The sequence below is a fragment of the Vicugna pacos genome, unplaced genomic scaffold, assembly GCF_048564905.1.
Source record: "Vicugna pacos unplaced genomic scaffold, VicPac4 scaffold_21, whole genome shotgun sequence".
NCBI classification, from domain to species: Eukaryota; Metazoa; Chordata; class Mammalia; order Artiodactyla; family Camelidae; genus Vicugna; species Vicugna pacos.
Genome location: NW_027328742.1, coordinates 18,194,158 through 18,211,243, shown reverse-complemented (window position 1 = coordinate 18,211,243; position 17,086 = coordinate 18,194,158). Strand labels below are relative to the sequence as shown.

At 42.7% G+C, this 17,086-nt stretch overlaps 1 protein-coding gene across 1 annotated transcript in view; it reads right to left on the bottom strand.

Annotated features, from left to right (window-relative positions):
- LOC140694373 (unconventional myosin-XVI-like) overlaps positions 1 to 17,086 on the bottom strand; it is a 272,327-nt gene that overhangs the window by 148,529 nt on the left and 106,712 nt on the right. Inside the window, exon 14 of the mRNA XM_072957644.1 lies at positions 11,364 to 11,436. Within this exon, the coding sequence (XP_072813745.1) occupies positions 11,364 to 11,436 (73 nt within the window). The remainder of the gene's footprint in view (positions 1 to 11,363; positions 11,437 to 17,086) is intronic.

Sequence of the window (17,086 nt, the reverse complement as noted above, 5' to 3'; positions counted from 1 at the left end):
AGCTGTTAGAGGAAAAAAATTTTCAATTTTTTTATTTGCTTAAAAAATCATAATTTGAGGTGTTTCCCCACTGTAATAATGTGTCAAACTCTAATACTGTAATAATTTCTCTACTGAAGATCTTAAATGCTATAAAACGATTTCTTGATTTTGGAGTAAAATATTTACAGTAAATGTCCAGAAAATAAATGACTCCATTATGGAATGAAACCACTGGAAAAGATTCTCTTTGATGAGATGATGTACATGACTGTAATTTTTCAAACTTTTTGAAGTTAATAAATGCATCGAATTATTTAAGACAACACAAATAGATCTTTTACCTCAGCAGTCTGACTTTAAAATGGCTATGAAAGGTGCACCTAAATGTTATATATTTTGGGAAATAGATTACTCAAGAAATAAATGTAGAGGCCAAGGAAAATAGCATGATGTGTGTGACTACGTGAAACAATGCGAAATCTGACAAAGGAGCCTGAAACAAGACCGTAAGTGGCTGATTCTCTGCTGTGGAAGAAATACTCAAATTCTATGACATTTATCTTTCCCCTCATCTTGAGATTCTCTAATTGAACACACTTAGAGGTGGATGTCGCACACGTATTTCATATAATTCTCTTACCATTTTGTATTCAGAATAGACTGAGGCCAGTAGTTACAAAAAGCACTTTTTGATGACAATCTGACTCAGTCCTCTTGCTCCTGACTGCTGACAGCTGACCACCTCTGTATATAAAGTCTGCTGCAGCCTGATTTCAGAATAAAAACAGACATTTTTAAATGGCTTTGTTTCCTAGGATTTTATTGAACCGAATGCTGGCTTTATTAAACCAAGTCACCGTTTTAGTCAGAATGGAGATGCCTTGTGTGTGTGTGGATGGAGCCACAGTAACTAGAAAGGGCTGGAAAAAGCTTTTCCAGTCTTTTTTTCCCCCAGGAAGGCACGCCTAAAGCTGTCTACCAAATGTTCGGTAACAAAAAACTGATTTGGCCTGTGCTTCTGAACAGAGCAACTCACCTGATTGCTCTCCTGGTCAAAATGATTCACAGAACATCCAGCTTCCCCACTGAGCTCTCCCGTTTTCAGTCTGCACTGGGGACGGGACTTGGTGACATGGGTGATTCTTAGAACACATCGGAAATGTTTACTGTGCATCGTGTTCTTTGTATTATGGAGGTAAAAAAAGAAGCAGTTTATAAAAATCCCAAGGAGAACTCCAGCGGGATGGGTGAAACTGAGCAGCCTGCGGGGTGATGTTTGTAGCTTCTATCAGAGGGCTGCTTCTGCAGCTGCCTGAGTACCTGGATTTCTAGCAGAGGAGAGCAGCGCGGGGGGCATATGAAAACCATAAGTAGAATGGTTTTCAAACTCATTTTGAAGTAATGCACAAACTTTTTTTTTACCAAAATAGTTTGCCTTTCCTGACTCTAAATTGTTCAAATCGCTCACCAGTTAAAATACAAAAGAAGTGCTAGAAATGTGAATTTCAGACCCACCAGGAAAGGCAGCCAAGGAGACGATCGATCGGGACACATCACCGGGGCAGAAGCCCAGCTGGGGAGCCGGAAGACGCAGCCCACCCACCAAATGGGGGCCAGAATCACGAGGAGAGCCTGCATATCCTCAGTTCACGTTCACTGAGCTGCTCTGTGTGCGCACAAAAGGCTTGTGAAGGCAGATTAGTGTATGTACCTACAAGTGTGAATCTGCACCAAGAACTGAGAACATCGCTGACTTCAGTGCAAAACAAACATCGCTTTTACTTTTTCACTCCATCCATCAGAACTGTTCTTGGGTTTCATTAAATTTCCAGGTCTTCCTCAGTGCAGACTTGAATGTGGATAAAAGGTGAGTATTCATAAATGACAATGAAAAATTATTAAATACTGCTTAATCAGCGTGCGCCATTCTCTGATTAAAATACACGCTTTGTACATGAAGTGCTGTCGCTAAGCGGTTGTTTAATAATAAAAATTATGCACCCTTTGAAAACACTCTTTAGTAACAGAACATTATTGCGTATCCAGGTGGCCTATCATTTGTATTAATGACAAACTTAATTTCTTGAGTAAATTTTCACCAACTGTTCTCCCTTTATTTTTATTACTCAGTGAAATTTATCTGAAGCAAAAATATAATAAAGCGTGACATATGCATCCCAGAATTAAAGTGGAGATTAATTAAAGCTGACTCTAGTTGAAGGCAGAGCCCCAGGCATGAGACAGTGATTTGAAATCCTACCGAACATTGGAATTAACCAGGAGCTCTACAAAAAAGGCTGATGTCTGGGCCTGACCCCAAACCAATTAAATCAGAGTGGGGCCCAGGCACTGATGTATTTTAAAAGCTCTCCAGGTGATTATAATATGTAGGCCTGGTGGAATACACTGAGATAGATGCTGGTAAATACAATCCATTTAACTGATTTCCTCATCAATTTATATGTGTGTGTGTGTGTGTGTGTGTGTGTGTGTGTGACATATATATCATGCAGTTATACTTTAAAGGACATTCGTTCCTGTCCAAAACGTCCATTAGACATTTGGTCCATACCGAAAAGTCCTTGACAGTTGGTCCTGTCCAAAACCATCTGGTGTAGACCAAATATGCACATGGACATTTTGGATAGGACCAAAGTTCAAGGATTTTTGGTGTGGACTAAACGTCTTATAGAGGTTTTGGACAGGACTTAATGCCTACTAACCCATTTATATATATATATATATATATATATATATATATATATATATGAGACAGCAGGAATGATGTCAGATTTGAGATACTCAGTATTCCTCAAGTATGTTCAGCAGAACATTAATTGTATGAGATGTCAATTACTATTGTCTGAAAAACAACAGAACTGAAGCCTACCGGAGAAACACTGAGCTAAACTAACACTTCCCTGCAGGACTTCTCAGGGCCTTACCTTTGCCAGGGGTGCTGTGAATCTCCAACTTACTTTTTTTGAAGAACGCCGGGGGCTTAGAGATTGCTATATGTACTTTCCCCAACAAGTCAGTCATTCCTGGTTTAGGCACCTTTTCTGTAAAACGGCAGGAGTTGAGGGGCAGGGAGGGATGGTGATGAGGAAATAGTATTTCTCGGATCTGTTTCAGCTTTAACATTCTGTCATTTATGTTGCCAGCTTTGACTGAGCCATCACGGTAAAGCCTTCCTTCTCTCCGTCCCTGTTTGGGAAAAGTCATGCTGCCTTTCTCCCAGCACCATCTCTCAACTCGACAGTGAGCAGAGACCGCCTCGGCCAACAACCTGACGTGCTTTGTAACACAGGAGCCGGCGCTCGGTGAGCACGGGGCGCAGTGTGGCAGGACTGCTTCCCTGGCCGAGCCCTGCACCAGAAGCCTCACCAGCAGGTTCCAGGCCCGGGGCCCTGCAGGGACCCGCCTCTGCGCTTGTTTGTCTGCTGGTTTTGTTTGGTTCTCACCCTTCCTACTTTGCACCCCTTTCAGTAGATTACCGTTTCTCTTTGCAATTTTGATATCAAATTCCATGCAATAGGTTTTAAGCAAATGCAGCTGGCAGTTACTTCACAGGCACAATGACATTTTCATACAGATTAAAAAAAAGAAAAACTTTCTCTGTAACATTTCTTTCAGTGATTGTGTTACTCAGTGCAACACAGATTCACAGAATAAATCCACTGTTTTAATGAGTTTAATTCACGCCCATAATCCCCTTTAACATGAACAATCACTATGCGGGGACCAGAGGGGTTTTCTGAAGGGCTCAGCCGACAATAAACCTATTGGATAACTTTCTTCCCATATTCTATTTAACAATCTGCTAACATCAGATTGAAAAATGCAAATTCTACTGAAATAACCGTCCTTTTCAAATACTTGTCATTATCCAGGATTGAATGCAAAGCTTAGAGAGACACTGAAGAAGTAACAGAGCCCAGAGCAGTGGCCCTAAGGTGTCAAAGAAACAGCAGCACGGAGAGCACTGCCCTGGGGCCCGATGGGTTGGTGTCAGAACTCCCACGCGGCCCCAGACAGACTTCGGGACATCCCACCCCTCTCTGAGGGGGTGGCCGGAGGTGCCGGCTGTCATCTAAGGGGGGCTCCTGACTCACAGCGAGGGCACGAGACACTGCAGCCACTGCTGAGGGTCGGCCGCAAACTACATGGCCCCCCGTGCCTGGGCGGCGCCCTGGGGGCCTGCGGTGAGGGTGGGCTTCTCCCTGGGTCGTTGTCATTGTAAGAACTCAATTCACTCTCTTCTAAAGAGGCCTGAAATATATTTTCCACTCCATTCATTCTGCGCATGGCATTCTGTAACACTTCCGTTTAACGTTCTGGTGCGGGCAGACCTCGGAGGTATTTCGGGTTTGGCTCCAAAACAGAGCAAGGCAGCGGGTCACGTACATTTTTTGGTTCCCCAGTGCATATAAATGTCATGTTTACACTACACTGCAGTCTATTAAGTGTGCAATAGCATTATGATTTAAAAAATAATGTACACACCTTAATTAAATATATTTTATTGCTAAAAATATGCTAACCATCACCTGTGCCTTCACTGAGTCAGAAGCAGTAATATCAAAGATCACTGACCACAGATCATCGTAACAGATGTGAAAGCAATGACAAAGTCTGAAATATCACGAGAATTACCAAAACGTGGCACAAAGACACAAAGCGAGGAAATGCTGCTGGAAAAACGGTGCCGAGCCGACTTGCTCGACGAAGGGGTGCCCCAAACCTTCACTTTGTAAAAAGCCCACCATCTGTGAAGCCCAATAAATCCAATGCAGTAAAGCTCAGTATGCCTTTACTTCACAAGGAAGATGCAGCTGCACTCTCTTCCTTTTTCATTATAGGTTATTACAAGATATTGAATATAGCTCCCTGTGCTATACAGAAGAAACTTATTTTTTGACCTATTTTTATATATAGTGGCTAACATTTGCAAATCTCAAGCTCCCAAGTTCATCCCTTCCCACCCCCTTTCTCCCAGTAACCGTAAGATTGTTTACTATGTCTGTGAGTCTGTTTCTGTTTTGTAGATGAGTTCATTAGTGTCCTCTTTTTTTTTTATATTCCACATATCAGTGATATCATATGGTATTTTTCTTTCTCTTTCTGGCTTACTTCACTTAGAATGATGATCTCTAGGTCCATCCATGTTGCTGCAAATGGTATTATTTTATTCTTTTTTATGGCTGAGTAGTACTCCACTGTAGTATAAATATGCCACAACTTCTTTATCCAGTCATCTTTATTTCCTTGAAACACATTTTCAAAAGCTACTAACCTGAAAACGTCTAACCATACTTTTTTAAACATAGAATCCAATATTATTGCAAGAAGTACATTTAAATAGCATCTCACTATTTCGTTACTCTGTTTATTTTTCTGTAGAACCCTGAGCAGCACTATCCCTGGGTTCTGCTATGAAACAGAAATAAGTTTCCTCATTCAGAGTTTTCTTGAACTGTGTTACATCAACAGCTTGGTGAGTTCCTGAGAAGAGTTCAGAAAATTCAGTGTCATAGAGCAGGAAATGTTTTGAGATAGAGTTAGCTATTTAATGTATGCATGGTTTGGGAAGCTAAATGTGAAACAATTTGAACAATAAAATATTTTTTATATTCATAGGTCAATTCACTGAGTGGCAAATAGTTCATATTGACACTTAATAGCTCTCAGAGCACATGCTATGATTAAAATTGCATGGGAACTGCCAACATTGGGATGAAAACAGCAACATCTTTCTCATTACGGTTTTCCTAACCCTTCTGCCATCCAGTCAGAACTGGTCCCCCTCTGCACTGCCTACCGACTGCACCGTGATGTCCGCGTGCTGCTGAGTGCCAAGCATAGGGTCTGGAACGTGGTGTGCATACAAAACCAGTTAGTTGAATGAATGAATGACAGAGGAGCCTGATGCAAGTGAGCCAGAAAAAAATGGACCCTTTAGGGGACCAACAAAACCCTTTCTTACAGGGCAGAGGCCATAGCCTCTCAGTTTTCCCACCTGCAAAATGGAATAATCGACATCAAAGGCACATGACATGTGTTCAGCTGACAGTCATTAATATACTCTTTAATTTATCTTGTATCATATCGAGGATAGTGACTTCACAACTAAGGATTTCATGGTATTTTTCTGAGATTGAGGGTGACAAACTGTACAATCTTATTTCATAAAACTTTCAAAGTCAAAGCATGTGGCTTTTCCCAAACTCTCTGCACACAGCCCAAGCCTGACTGAGTTATTGTTCACCAGGACTTTCCAGCAAACCTCACTCTTTAGAAAAGAATTTGTAAGCAGGGGAATATTTCAAATCCATGAAAACTCTTCTAAGACCAGCTTAGACGAAGCCGAGCTTGAAGACAGGTCATGTATCACAATTTTATCGTCTGTGACAGAAGCTTTTACTTTGAACAAACGTGTTCTCTTTCCAAATTCTCTGGGTTCTTACAGCAAATTGTTGATATGCAATTTTACCAGACGCCACAGCTTCAAGAGTTTCATTACATGTAGCTGCATGTTATGTGTCTAGTGGGAAATTTGGGGGAAATTAATGAATGTTAAATCACTCGTTTCCACTACTCTGTTCTCTATGCCTTCAGCAAGGATCTGTAACATGCAGAGCTTGGCGATAGCTTTTGTGCAGCAAAGATATATTCTAGCATTTATTAAAATAATATTTATACAGCCTTAAAGTTCTCATTTATTTAACTAGTACAGGCATGCCTCCCTTGGCGGTGTTTTGTAGTGACCGTGTTGTTACAAATCAAAGGTGTGGGGTAGCCCTGCGTCAGGTGAGTCTATCAGTGTCATTTCCCAGCAGCACTTGCTCGCTTCATGTCTCTGTCGCCGTTTGGCAATATTCAGGCAATATTTCAATTTTTTTTTATTATTCTTGCGTTTGTTACGGTGCCCTGTGATCAGCGATCTTTTATGTTACTACTAAGATTTGCAGAACTCTCAGATGATGGTTGGTGTTTTCTAGCAATAAAGGATTGATAATTAAGGTAGATATATTGTTTTTTAGACATAATGATACTGCACACTTCACAGACTAGAGGATAGTGTAACACAACATTGCACTGGGAAAGCAAAACAACGCATGTGACTAGCTTTATTACCGAATTCCCTTTGCTGCTGTGGTCTGAAACCGAACCTGTGATACCTCTGAGGTGCACCTGTACGTTATGGACAATTTTAAACGTATTCAGCAGTGAAGAGACTAACGTAATACACCCCATCTGCCATCAGCCGACTCCAGCATTATCGACAGTTACTACCTCCTGGCCAGTTCAGCTTTACCCCTTTCCGTATTCCCCTCAAAATCAAACGCATCGGAAGCAATTCTCAGGCATTGTGTCACTTAATTGGCAAACATTTTAGTATAATTTCCTAAACTAGAAGGAGTTCAAAAACACAGCCACGTGACCTTTATCACACACAGCTTCTGTGAAGGATGATTTCTTAATTTTGTCAAATATCCAGATTTCATATGACATTAATTAACTCATAGCTGCTTATACTTAAGTAACCAGGATCCAGACAATGTCCACATTTTAATTGATTTATGTTGCTTAGACCTCTTTCAATCTACACGTCACCTCCTTCTTCTACATTCTTCTCTCTGCATTTTATACTTTGAAGAAATCAAGTCCCCTGTCCTGTTCCACTTCTCAGGGCCTGGGCTCTGCAGAGGGCATCCTCATGGTTCAGTTTCTCATGTTCTTCTGTCCTCTGTTTCTGTTAATTAGCAGTTGTATCAAGATGTTTCACTGTATCCAGGGTCTCTCCTTTCTCCTCCTTATTTTCTTCCTTCCTTCCTTCTTTCTTTTCTTTCTTCCTTGGCAAGAACTCCTGATCTGTATCTTGTCTGTGTGGTCTCCCGTCTCGAATGGCAGCAGGGATCGACACTCATTGCACAGGCTCACTGCTTCCGCGCAGCCGTGAGTCTGAATGCTCTAATTCTGTCATTCATCCTTCGTCCATTTGCAGTGGGGCCGCCTCAAGTCATATTTATAAATTGTAGATGGTCAGGATCTTTACCATCTCCAGGTCTTTCTAAGAATGCGATACATCTTTCCATTTTTAAGTGTAATTATGCGACTTTCAGGAGCATTTTATAGATTCCCTCACTTAGGTTGTTACTGATCTTGACCATGTAAATGTTTTCTTCTTTTCCACTATGTCTTCTAACAAACTATTCTGAAAATATATAAAAGTCAGTGGTTTTATATGCTGATTTGCAACTTTATCAAGGTCTCTCATGGTTTGTAGTTATGTTTTCATTCGTTCTTTTCAGCTTTCTAAATATTAATCCCTGGAACTAAAAATATTTTTGCCTCTCCCTTAGACGTGGTGCCCCGAACCGCTTTCATTTTTCTAACACCACTGGCAGCACAACGTGTAAGGCGACTTTTGTCTTGGTTGTCACCTTTCTGATTAGCAAGCGTCGCAACCTTGGGACTCACTGGCTGTGAAACATGGAAGAGTTGACTGGAGAGGCTTATTTTTCAGGGCATCAGAGGATGTTTTTGTAGCGCTAGATCCATAAGGGAGATGAGAGTTCTTGAAATGTAGGTGTCACATAACACAGTGAGTTGATAATAATGTAATGATCTAATTAATTACGGTGGTGGCGTCACAGCCTCCTGAAATGCACTTTGGACTCAGACTTTCTAGTGAGCCCCTCTCCACTGCAGCATCAAAGTACTGTTGCATTTTATATATTACACTTCTCAATCTAAAAACCTGTCTTCTTTACAATATATAAAATAGTTCTGAATAGAGATTATTTACTGAAAGTCAAGGAAAACAGGGCTAGCAGTTCCTATGAGCTGAAACAAATTCTCATGTAAAGTCTCACACGCGTCCATCTAATGCTTTAGAGCTGCCTGGGGACACTGAGGTGGGGGACGTGGCTGTCTTGGAGTGACTCTTAGTATCTCCCCAGATTGTCCCTGTTCTAAATATTTGTCAGATTTCTTATGGGTGACCAACTGTCCAGAAATACATACATTTATTCCTGAGCAAGAAGGAAAAACTAGCAAATCCACTAGGGAGATTCTGTCCTTAAGAGTTTACTCTTTAAGTTTCAGTTGAAACACAGTCATTAAGCCTGTATGAGACACAAAACTCTGCAGCAGACACCACTGCAGCCCCGGAGGAGCCGACCCCCTGGCCAACAGCTGCTGGGGCAACACGCCCAACGGAGAACAGAGCAGATGCTCATAAAGGCACCAAGATTTTTCTGGGTTTGGTTCTGGATACAATGTCGGTCTGTTAAACATTCTGTTGCAAATTGTCAGTGGGATCAAAAAGGAGGACGTTCACACTCTATTAGCACCGCAAGAATCTAGAATGTATCATTCAAACCAACAGCCTTTCAAAAGTTCATAGGCAAATTTAGGAATTTGCTAGATCCACTGCAAGATAAGATTTAGCCTCACCCTACACACAAAAATCATTTTATTCTTCTAAACGGCTCCTTGGTCCTGCCATGCACAATAGTCAGGCAAACCCGCCAAGAAAACTAAAGGCACATCTTTAAAAATATTTACTCCCTTCATAATTTAAGTCTGAAAACTGGTCTTGAGCTTTTACCCATTAAGTGTCTAAAATTAGCTTCTGGTATTTAACAGAGACTTGTTCTTTAGATTTGAGGGGGAAAAATGCCATTCCCTGCTATATAAAAATCCCAGGCTATGAGTATATTCTAAAATATGTAATTAAAATATCTAGCGGCATGAAAGAATAATAAGGGACACGTGTAACTGTCGTAAAGTGAGTAAGTATTCATAAGACAAGAACATAAACGTTTTGCCCACTTCAGCTGCCGCCCAGGCCTGCAGGTGCTCGTGTCTGGGTGCGGAGGAGGCTGGGAGCCCGGCCCCTCGCAGAGGCCTGGACGAGACACCGTTCCACCTGTGACTTCTGCATGCCACTCAGCAGGAGATGGGGAAACCGGGAGTCTCATCAGAGACACGAGAGTCCGCATGTTTTGTAAGGCAAAGACGTGGGGAATCGATGTGACCACCAGGCAACATGCAGACACTCGCACCGAGGAACCCATCCCTAGAGGTGGCCTGCGAGCCGCGTTTACTCTCGGACCTCCTACTGGTTGCCCTTTTAACTGCTCTTCCTTACGTTTGCCACTTTTTCTTATTATTAAGCAATAAATAAATAGAACCACACAGTCCTCCCTTTTCCATTAATCCATGGATACAAAAGCATGAAGGGAGAAGAAACCTCTGGTCTCCTCGGTCTGATTCCATACGAGACTTTCTGCAAAGTTTTGTAGAGAACATGATTCATGATGATTCATCCTGGATTAAGTGAGTCAGCGTGATTTAGGACCTACTCTCAGGATGCTGCACCAGTTTTTTTAGACAGAAAAGGCTGCATTTTAAAAGGTTTTTGGGTGTTGCCATTTATGGCCATAATGGTATCTACCCACCAGTTCTCACACATGTGAGTGAGCTGGGAGCTGACACCAGCACCTCTGTGACAGCCGTCTTGTGCAATCTCACAGCTCCGTATGTCTATCACTATCTTGACCTTACAGAGAAGGAAACTAAAGCTCATTATAGATTCTTCATCTTGGCCAAGACAGCTCTGCTAGTAAAAGTCACAGAACTGGGCTTCAACTTCACTCTAGTCCCTTATCCAGTGTCATTAACCACGCTAAACACCACATGTTTGAAATTCTTTATGTAATATAATGCAGTGTGGTTTTCCATCTTTCTACCTGCACCTTTTTCCTTCTCTGGTTGCTAACGCAACGTCTACTTCTACTCTTAACACTTAATTTTAAAATATACTTAATTTAACAGTATATACAGCAAAGTAAAGAATCGAGTGTTTTCCCAAGTGCCCTAAATTGTAAGTGGACTAAAAAGAACTGATGTCTGTTTAGTCTGTTTTTATGAGTTGGCCGTAGTCGTGTGTATGTCACGTAAAGCCGACCCTACAAATAACAGCATTTAGCGTGAGACAGTATTTCCAGCCTGATTTTCGGCCCAGGAGTCTGAAGATCTCTGCCCTGATTTGAAGCAGAGACACCCTCCCGTGTCTCTGACCCGCTGAAACACCATTTCCATAAGCCCCACCCTGGTCTTCAACTAATACTGTCTTTTAAAACAATTACCGCAATTAAAAAGGAAAGACTGAGTGCGCCAAGACCACATAAAAGCGATGACTGTTTCAACCAACCAGGGACGTGGATTTGAAACACGATGGCAAAGTACTTCTTTTAATTACATATTTGCAAGAAATAATGCAAATAGTCTCCACTGAATTTAAAAGAGATGACTTATCGGTTGGAAAAACCATTCTTTTGAAACAAAATTTTAAAAGAAAACCCACTTACTTGCTCAAATTCATTCTTTTGAAATTCTTCAAAGCCAAAGATGTCCAATATTCCAATATCCCAGGTCTGTGCGCTGAAACGGAACAAGAAAAGAGTGGTCAGGTGTCCTGCACACTGCCCGGTGCTCCCTGAGGTCAGGGAAATCCAGCCGGCCGCTTAGCACATCCCTGCCTACTCGAAGTAAAAACATGCAAATGATTATCTTAGAGTCTCGTGAAAACCTCTAAAAATTAGGAGGAAAAGGTGTTCTTTTAGTGCTTTGATCCAAACAGACACATGAACAAAAATGCACTGATTTCTAAATGTAAAGTGTAACAAACCGTGGGTGGTTTAATGTTCGCTGCCTCCTTCGACAGACTTGCTTCCTCTGCAGGAGTCTGCGCCCCGATAAGGGGGCTCACCGGAAGGCGGCAGCAGTGAAGCAAGCAGCCCCTTCCCCGCACAGTGTGCAGCGCAGGGAAACCTCAGTTAAGCCACGCACGGGCTCTTCCTGGATCAGACTGAGCCACCCCAAAATTGAAATTATTATTTTCCTAAAGGAGTTCTTTTAAGTAAATAACAATAAAGATCATGAAACTTGGGTGCAAACTGGAAAGAAATCTAAGTAACAACTTCCATTTCCCATGTAAACTATCACGCTTGGAACACGGTGCAGGTCTGGGTGGTGAAGCACCGATGTGAACCTATGTCGGGAGTGAGGAAAGAGGAAGGAAACTGCATGTGGCCCAGAGACCCGACCACCTGGGGTCTGTGGGGACGTGGCGGCAGCATGGGGAGCGTGCCTAAGGTGCTCCTTGCAAAGAAAGCCCCCAGTGATTCTGGAACTGTCACCAGGAGGGCATGCCCCCCAGGCCTCCCCCACGGCTGGTCCAGTGCATCAGCAGCGCAGCTGCTGCCTTCATCTCCCACCAGCGGGAGTGCCCCTTCTTGATCTCCCGCCAGCAGGAGTGCTCCTTCCTCATCACCCACCAGTGGGAGTGCCCCTTCCTGACCACCCACCAACGGGAGTGCTCCTTCCTCATCACCCACCAGTGGGAGTGCCCCTTCCTGACCACCCACCAGCGGGAGTGCTCCTACTCATCACCTGCCAGCGGGAGTGCTCCTTCCTCATCCCCAGGCTGCCTATTGTCTCAGGACCAAATTTTCAGATGCTCCACCACTGTCCACACTGCAGAACCCCGTTGGCAACCAACCTTCTGTATTTTGCTTTCACAATCAGGATATAACCATAATGCTTCAGGGTCGATGCTGTGTCACTTAAACAACCATTTTTTTTTCTTGAGAAAAGGCAAAGTAATGCTATCCTGTCTCTCAGATTACTTTCTGCAGATGGCACAGCTATGAGTGGCCAGGTAGGAGGGAGAGCTTTTTAATATAAACTTGCAAAGAGTACAAGTCAGTGAGGAAAGGGAAGAATCATTCCGTGGACGTCTTTAGGTTAACTGATCATGTTTTTTTAGAAGAAAATATAAAGTTAGCTTTGTACCTCACCCTATGTGCCCTGATAAACTCTACATTAGATTAGAGAGTTACAAGTTAGAAAAAGAAAGCGTAAGAATGTACAAGAAAACAAATGTGATCACTTTGTTTTCTATTTTCATTTCTGGGAAAAATTAAAGGAAAATGTTCAAAAGTATGATTACACAAATACTAAATGCTTTTGCAGATAAATAGTACAAATAAAATTAAATTCTGTCGGAGGTAAGTATTATTTTCAAATGCATCATCTTATTCATTTCCATAGATTTTTCTCAATCTATTGACCCACGTGTCCAGCCACACATCACCTTCCACCCATCCATGCTTCTTTCCAGGCCGCCATTTTTCCAAAGTACACAAAGAGACATTGGGAAGGATGTTCACACAGCAGGAACGAAGGTGCTGATGGCTTTGTCTGAGTATGTGTGTGTGTGCGCGCGCACACACGTGCGTGTGTTTCCCACATAATGACCTGCAGCGTTTCCTCGTAAGAAGCTTAGTGACAGAGCTTGTCCAGTTTTGGAGATGTTCAGTCTTGGGTAGGAATCCTGATTCTAATACTTTTTAGTTGGATGACTTTGGGCAAAAGTCACTTAAATGTTCTGAGCTGCAGTTTCATCACTTATAAAATGAAGATAACAAGTAACATTTACCCACCCAGGTGTCTGCTACAATTTGGAGGGACTGTAAGCAAAGCTGCAGGACCACAGCTGGTTAGAGTGGACCCAGTCACAGGAATTTGATTTAAAATAACTGCTTAAACTTGTCACAGAAATAGAGAGGATGGCTAAGAGAAGAACTATGAATGGCCAACAGGCAAATTAAAATGTCAATCTTATTAAAATTGTGAAACAAGTAAAACTTTCAAAATTACGACAAGAAAGATGTTCCCGTACACTTCTGTCGGCAGTGGAAACTGGTAGGACCTTCTTCAAAGACAATTTGCTTATGTGGCACAAAGCTTTGAAATGCTCATATCATTTGAACCAGTATCTCCACATGCAGGAACCTATACACTAAGACAAAGATCAGAAATGCAGTTAAAGACTAACAAATAATGATGTTTGTTGTTATCTTGATCATAGCAAGACAACAAAAAGAAATAACAAATACCCCACACTAAAGACACAATTAATTAAACAGCAGGCACTAGGGTGGATTAATTTAGTGAAACTGTCAAGTTAACAGAAAACAATATACAAATTCTGTATAAAGAGTAGCCCCAATTATACATGCAGGAGACCCAGAAGGAAGGTCAGCCCGAGAAGAGGAGCTAGAGATGTCCTGAACGGCACACATAGAGGTGACGCCTTCACTTTTACAATGTTCTGCACTGGGTGTTTACAATACTCCTCATTATTTATTTAGAAGACACGTGACTCACTGCGTGTTGGGCATTTTCTAAGTTGGTGGAGGAAGGACAACAACTCTCGGGGCAGAGAGAGGAAAGTGGAGCCCAGCAGAGAAGCTGGAGAAGAGGGTCTGGCTTTCCAGGGACGGGAGGTGCAGCAGGGACCCCAGGAGTCAGGGGAGGGCAGAGCGCTTCCCGAAGGCCGCGTGCTGGTGGAAAGCGTGGGTGCTTCCTGCCGACCTGTGTCAGGCTCTCCCTCTCAGGCCCCAGGATCCGGTTCCCCGGCGGGCTCCCTGCTGCCTTGCGGCAGTGGCCCTACCATCAGGGCACCCGATGCCGATGGAAGCTGGGGGAGGGGGAGCATTACGAGCGGCGGGATGGCACGCCCTCCCCCTTCTCACAAGGGCTGTGACTCTGTGTTGACAGCAGAGTTGGGATGCGGAGGCCACCAGCCACACATAGGTGAGCAAGACACACTGAAAGGTTCTGGTCCAGACTCGGGAAAGCAGCTTATCAGTTAGGAATTTACAGTAGCGCATATTTGGTTGAAAGAACACTCTTCTTAAATAGTTTTTTTCACATTTAATACATACTGGATTCTAAACTATATTTAGTTACAAAATAAAAATGCTGTCAGAAAAAAGGAGATGGGAAGGAAGAAAAAAACTATTGTCAGGAAAAAAATCTAATGCACGTTTAATGCATTTTAAGGATTAGTCTTGCAACTACTGACAGACATAATGTGTTCATTTTTCTCAAAGACCTGTTTCATCATTTATGACTGAATGAATTATGCGTCTGTTACTGCAACAGCAGTCTTGGCAGGAGGGTTCCCAGGGCCTGCAGCCAGCAGGACGCCCCTCCGTGCAGCAGTCAGCACATTGTCATGTCTCTTATTGGTATCTCGACTCACACCACACACGCATTTAACTCAACATCCAATTTCTAGCAAGAAGGAGCAGACAGAGGTCATCTGATGAACCAGGAGTCAATCTTTTAGGTAAAATTAACATATTAATGAGATGGGCTGCTTTAGTTCAAATTCTGCCCCAGAATTCTCCTGAGGGCTTTCCTGATGTCTAACTTGCACGAACTCATTAGTAAAATACACCACGTTTCATATCAGACGAAACATTAAATGCCAAGTTATCTGTCTGATTTTGACTTCCCCTCCAGGTGTGTGGGTATGAGAAGGGCCAAAGTCTGAATTAAGGAGAGTGTCTACCTTGGAACGTGGATGAACTAATTTTATCTGGGGTACAGAGAAGTCCGGTGATGATATGCACAAATCAGGTTCTGTCCCGGGTCATCTCCAGGGAGGGAGATTAACGAGAGAGCCACTGAAGTATTCAGTCAGTTTAGGGGAGAGCTGAGCCCTGTTTGGCACAAAACCCTTAGACTGAGCCAGAGCTGGATCAGCCTCTTCTGCTGACCATCGACGGGTCAGAACCCAGACGGGGCAAGAGTGAAATATCAGAGCATTCCAGACCTGCACGACCCGGCCGTGCAGACACACTGCCCCGAGCAGCGGATGGGTTTGCACAAAGGTTATGGTGCCAAGTCCCTGGAGAAGCTGGGCTCTGCTGTGGCGTTCGCCAACTTCATGACCAATATGCTGAAGAATTTAGTTAAAGTAAGTTTTGTTCATAATCAGCAAAGTGCACTCGTCATGGTGACTCCCTCCACCCGTGCCACAGCTTGTCTGAATCCGGAAGGGCTTCTCCAGTCTGACGAACTTGGGACGGAGACGTGACTCCAGGATTGCGTACTTTTGGGAGTTCCTGCCTTTATTCATTGACTAAAGAAAGTACCTGGGGCTTATTATTTTCTGAAAACACGTCAGAAATTAAGGAAGAAGTCAGCAGGTGCTGACAAGTTTAATTAGAAGCTGGGCGAGGGGTGAGGCTCGTGGTCACCAGAGCAGCCGCCTGCCTCCTTCCATACTTATGAGGTCATCACACCAACACTGCTCTGAACCCCGTGACTCTTTGCACTTCTTCCCACTGGAAATAAGAATTAGGAGGTAAAAAAATACTGGAGATCCCTTGAAATGAAAATTGTAGCTAATCAGCACACAAAAATCCTGGGATGAGGGTGAAAACAAGAGCTAACGTTTTACTGATAAAATACTATATAAAGTTATTACTAATATATAAACTATATACTATAATATAATATATTATATATAATATATAATATGTAACTATACATAAACTAATACTATAAACAAGGCTAATTCTGACCTACAGAGAATCCAGGGAGGGAACGCCCCCTAGGGGCAATAAGAGCACAGAAAATAGAAGAGCACTTACCCCCGTCTCATGAGGGAAAGCTACAACTCACACCAGAAGAGCGTTAGTACTTAGTACATTTAAAAATATGTGTCCTTATTCACTGTATTTAAAACAGTGATGCACATGTATGTTTAATTACCAAAAGCATCTTTAGAAACAAGAATCAACCTACCACACAATTCACTTCTTTAAGAGCACAGATAATATTTCGCTTACATGACTTTTCATTCCCAGTCTGAAACAGCCCTCATCTGAGAAGGCAGACTATTTAAATTATGACACCACTGCTCCTCCAAACATTTCAATTACAAGTAGTGGTTATGATGCAGAGTTAGAAACATGGATAAGTTGCTATCACAGTGAAGAAATCCAGATACAAAACCGTATGTATTGGGTAGGGACCAACTAGAATCTTCCCGCGTTGGTGGTGGAAGCTTAAATCTGAAATTTGAAACGTGGTTTGGCTCTGACTACTAAAATTAAATGCATATCAGCTGAAGGACCAAGAAATCCCACTCCAGGCAGATAATCAGGAGAAGGCGGGCGTGCGCCCCGTAAAAGACACGCACCAGAATATTCACGGCCGCTTCGCCTCTGTG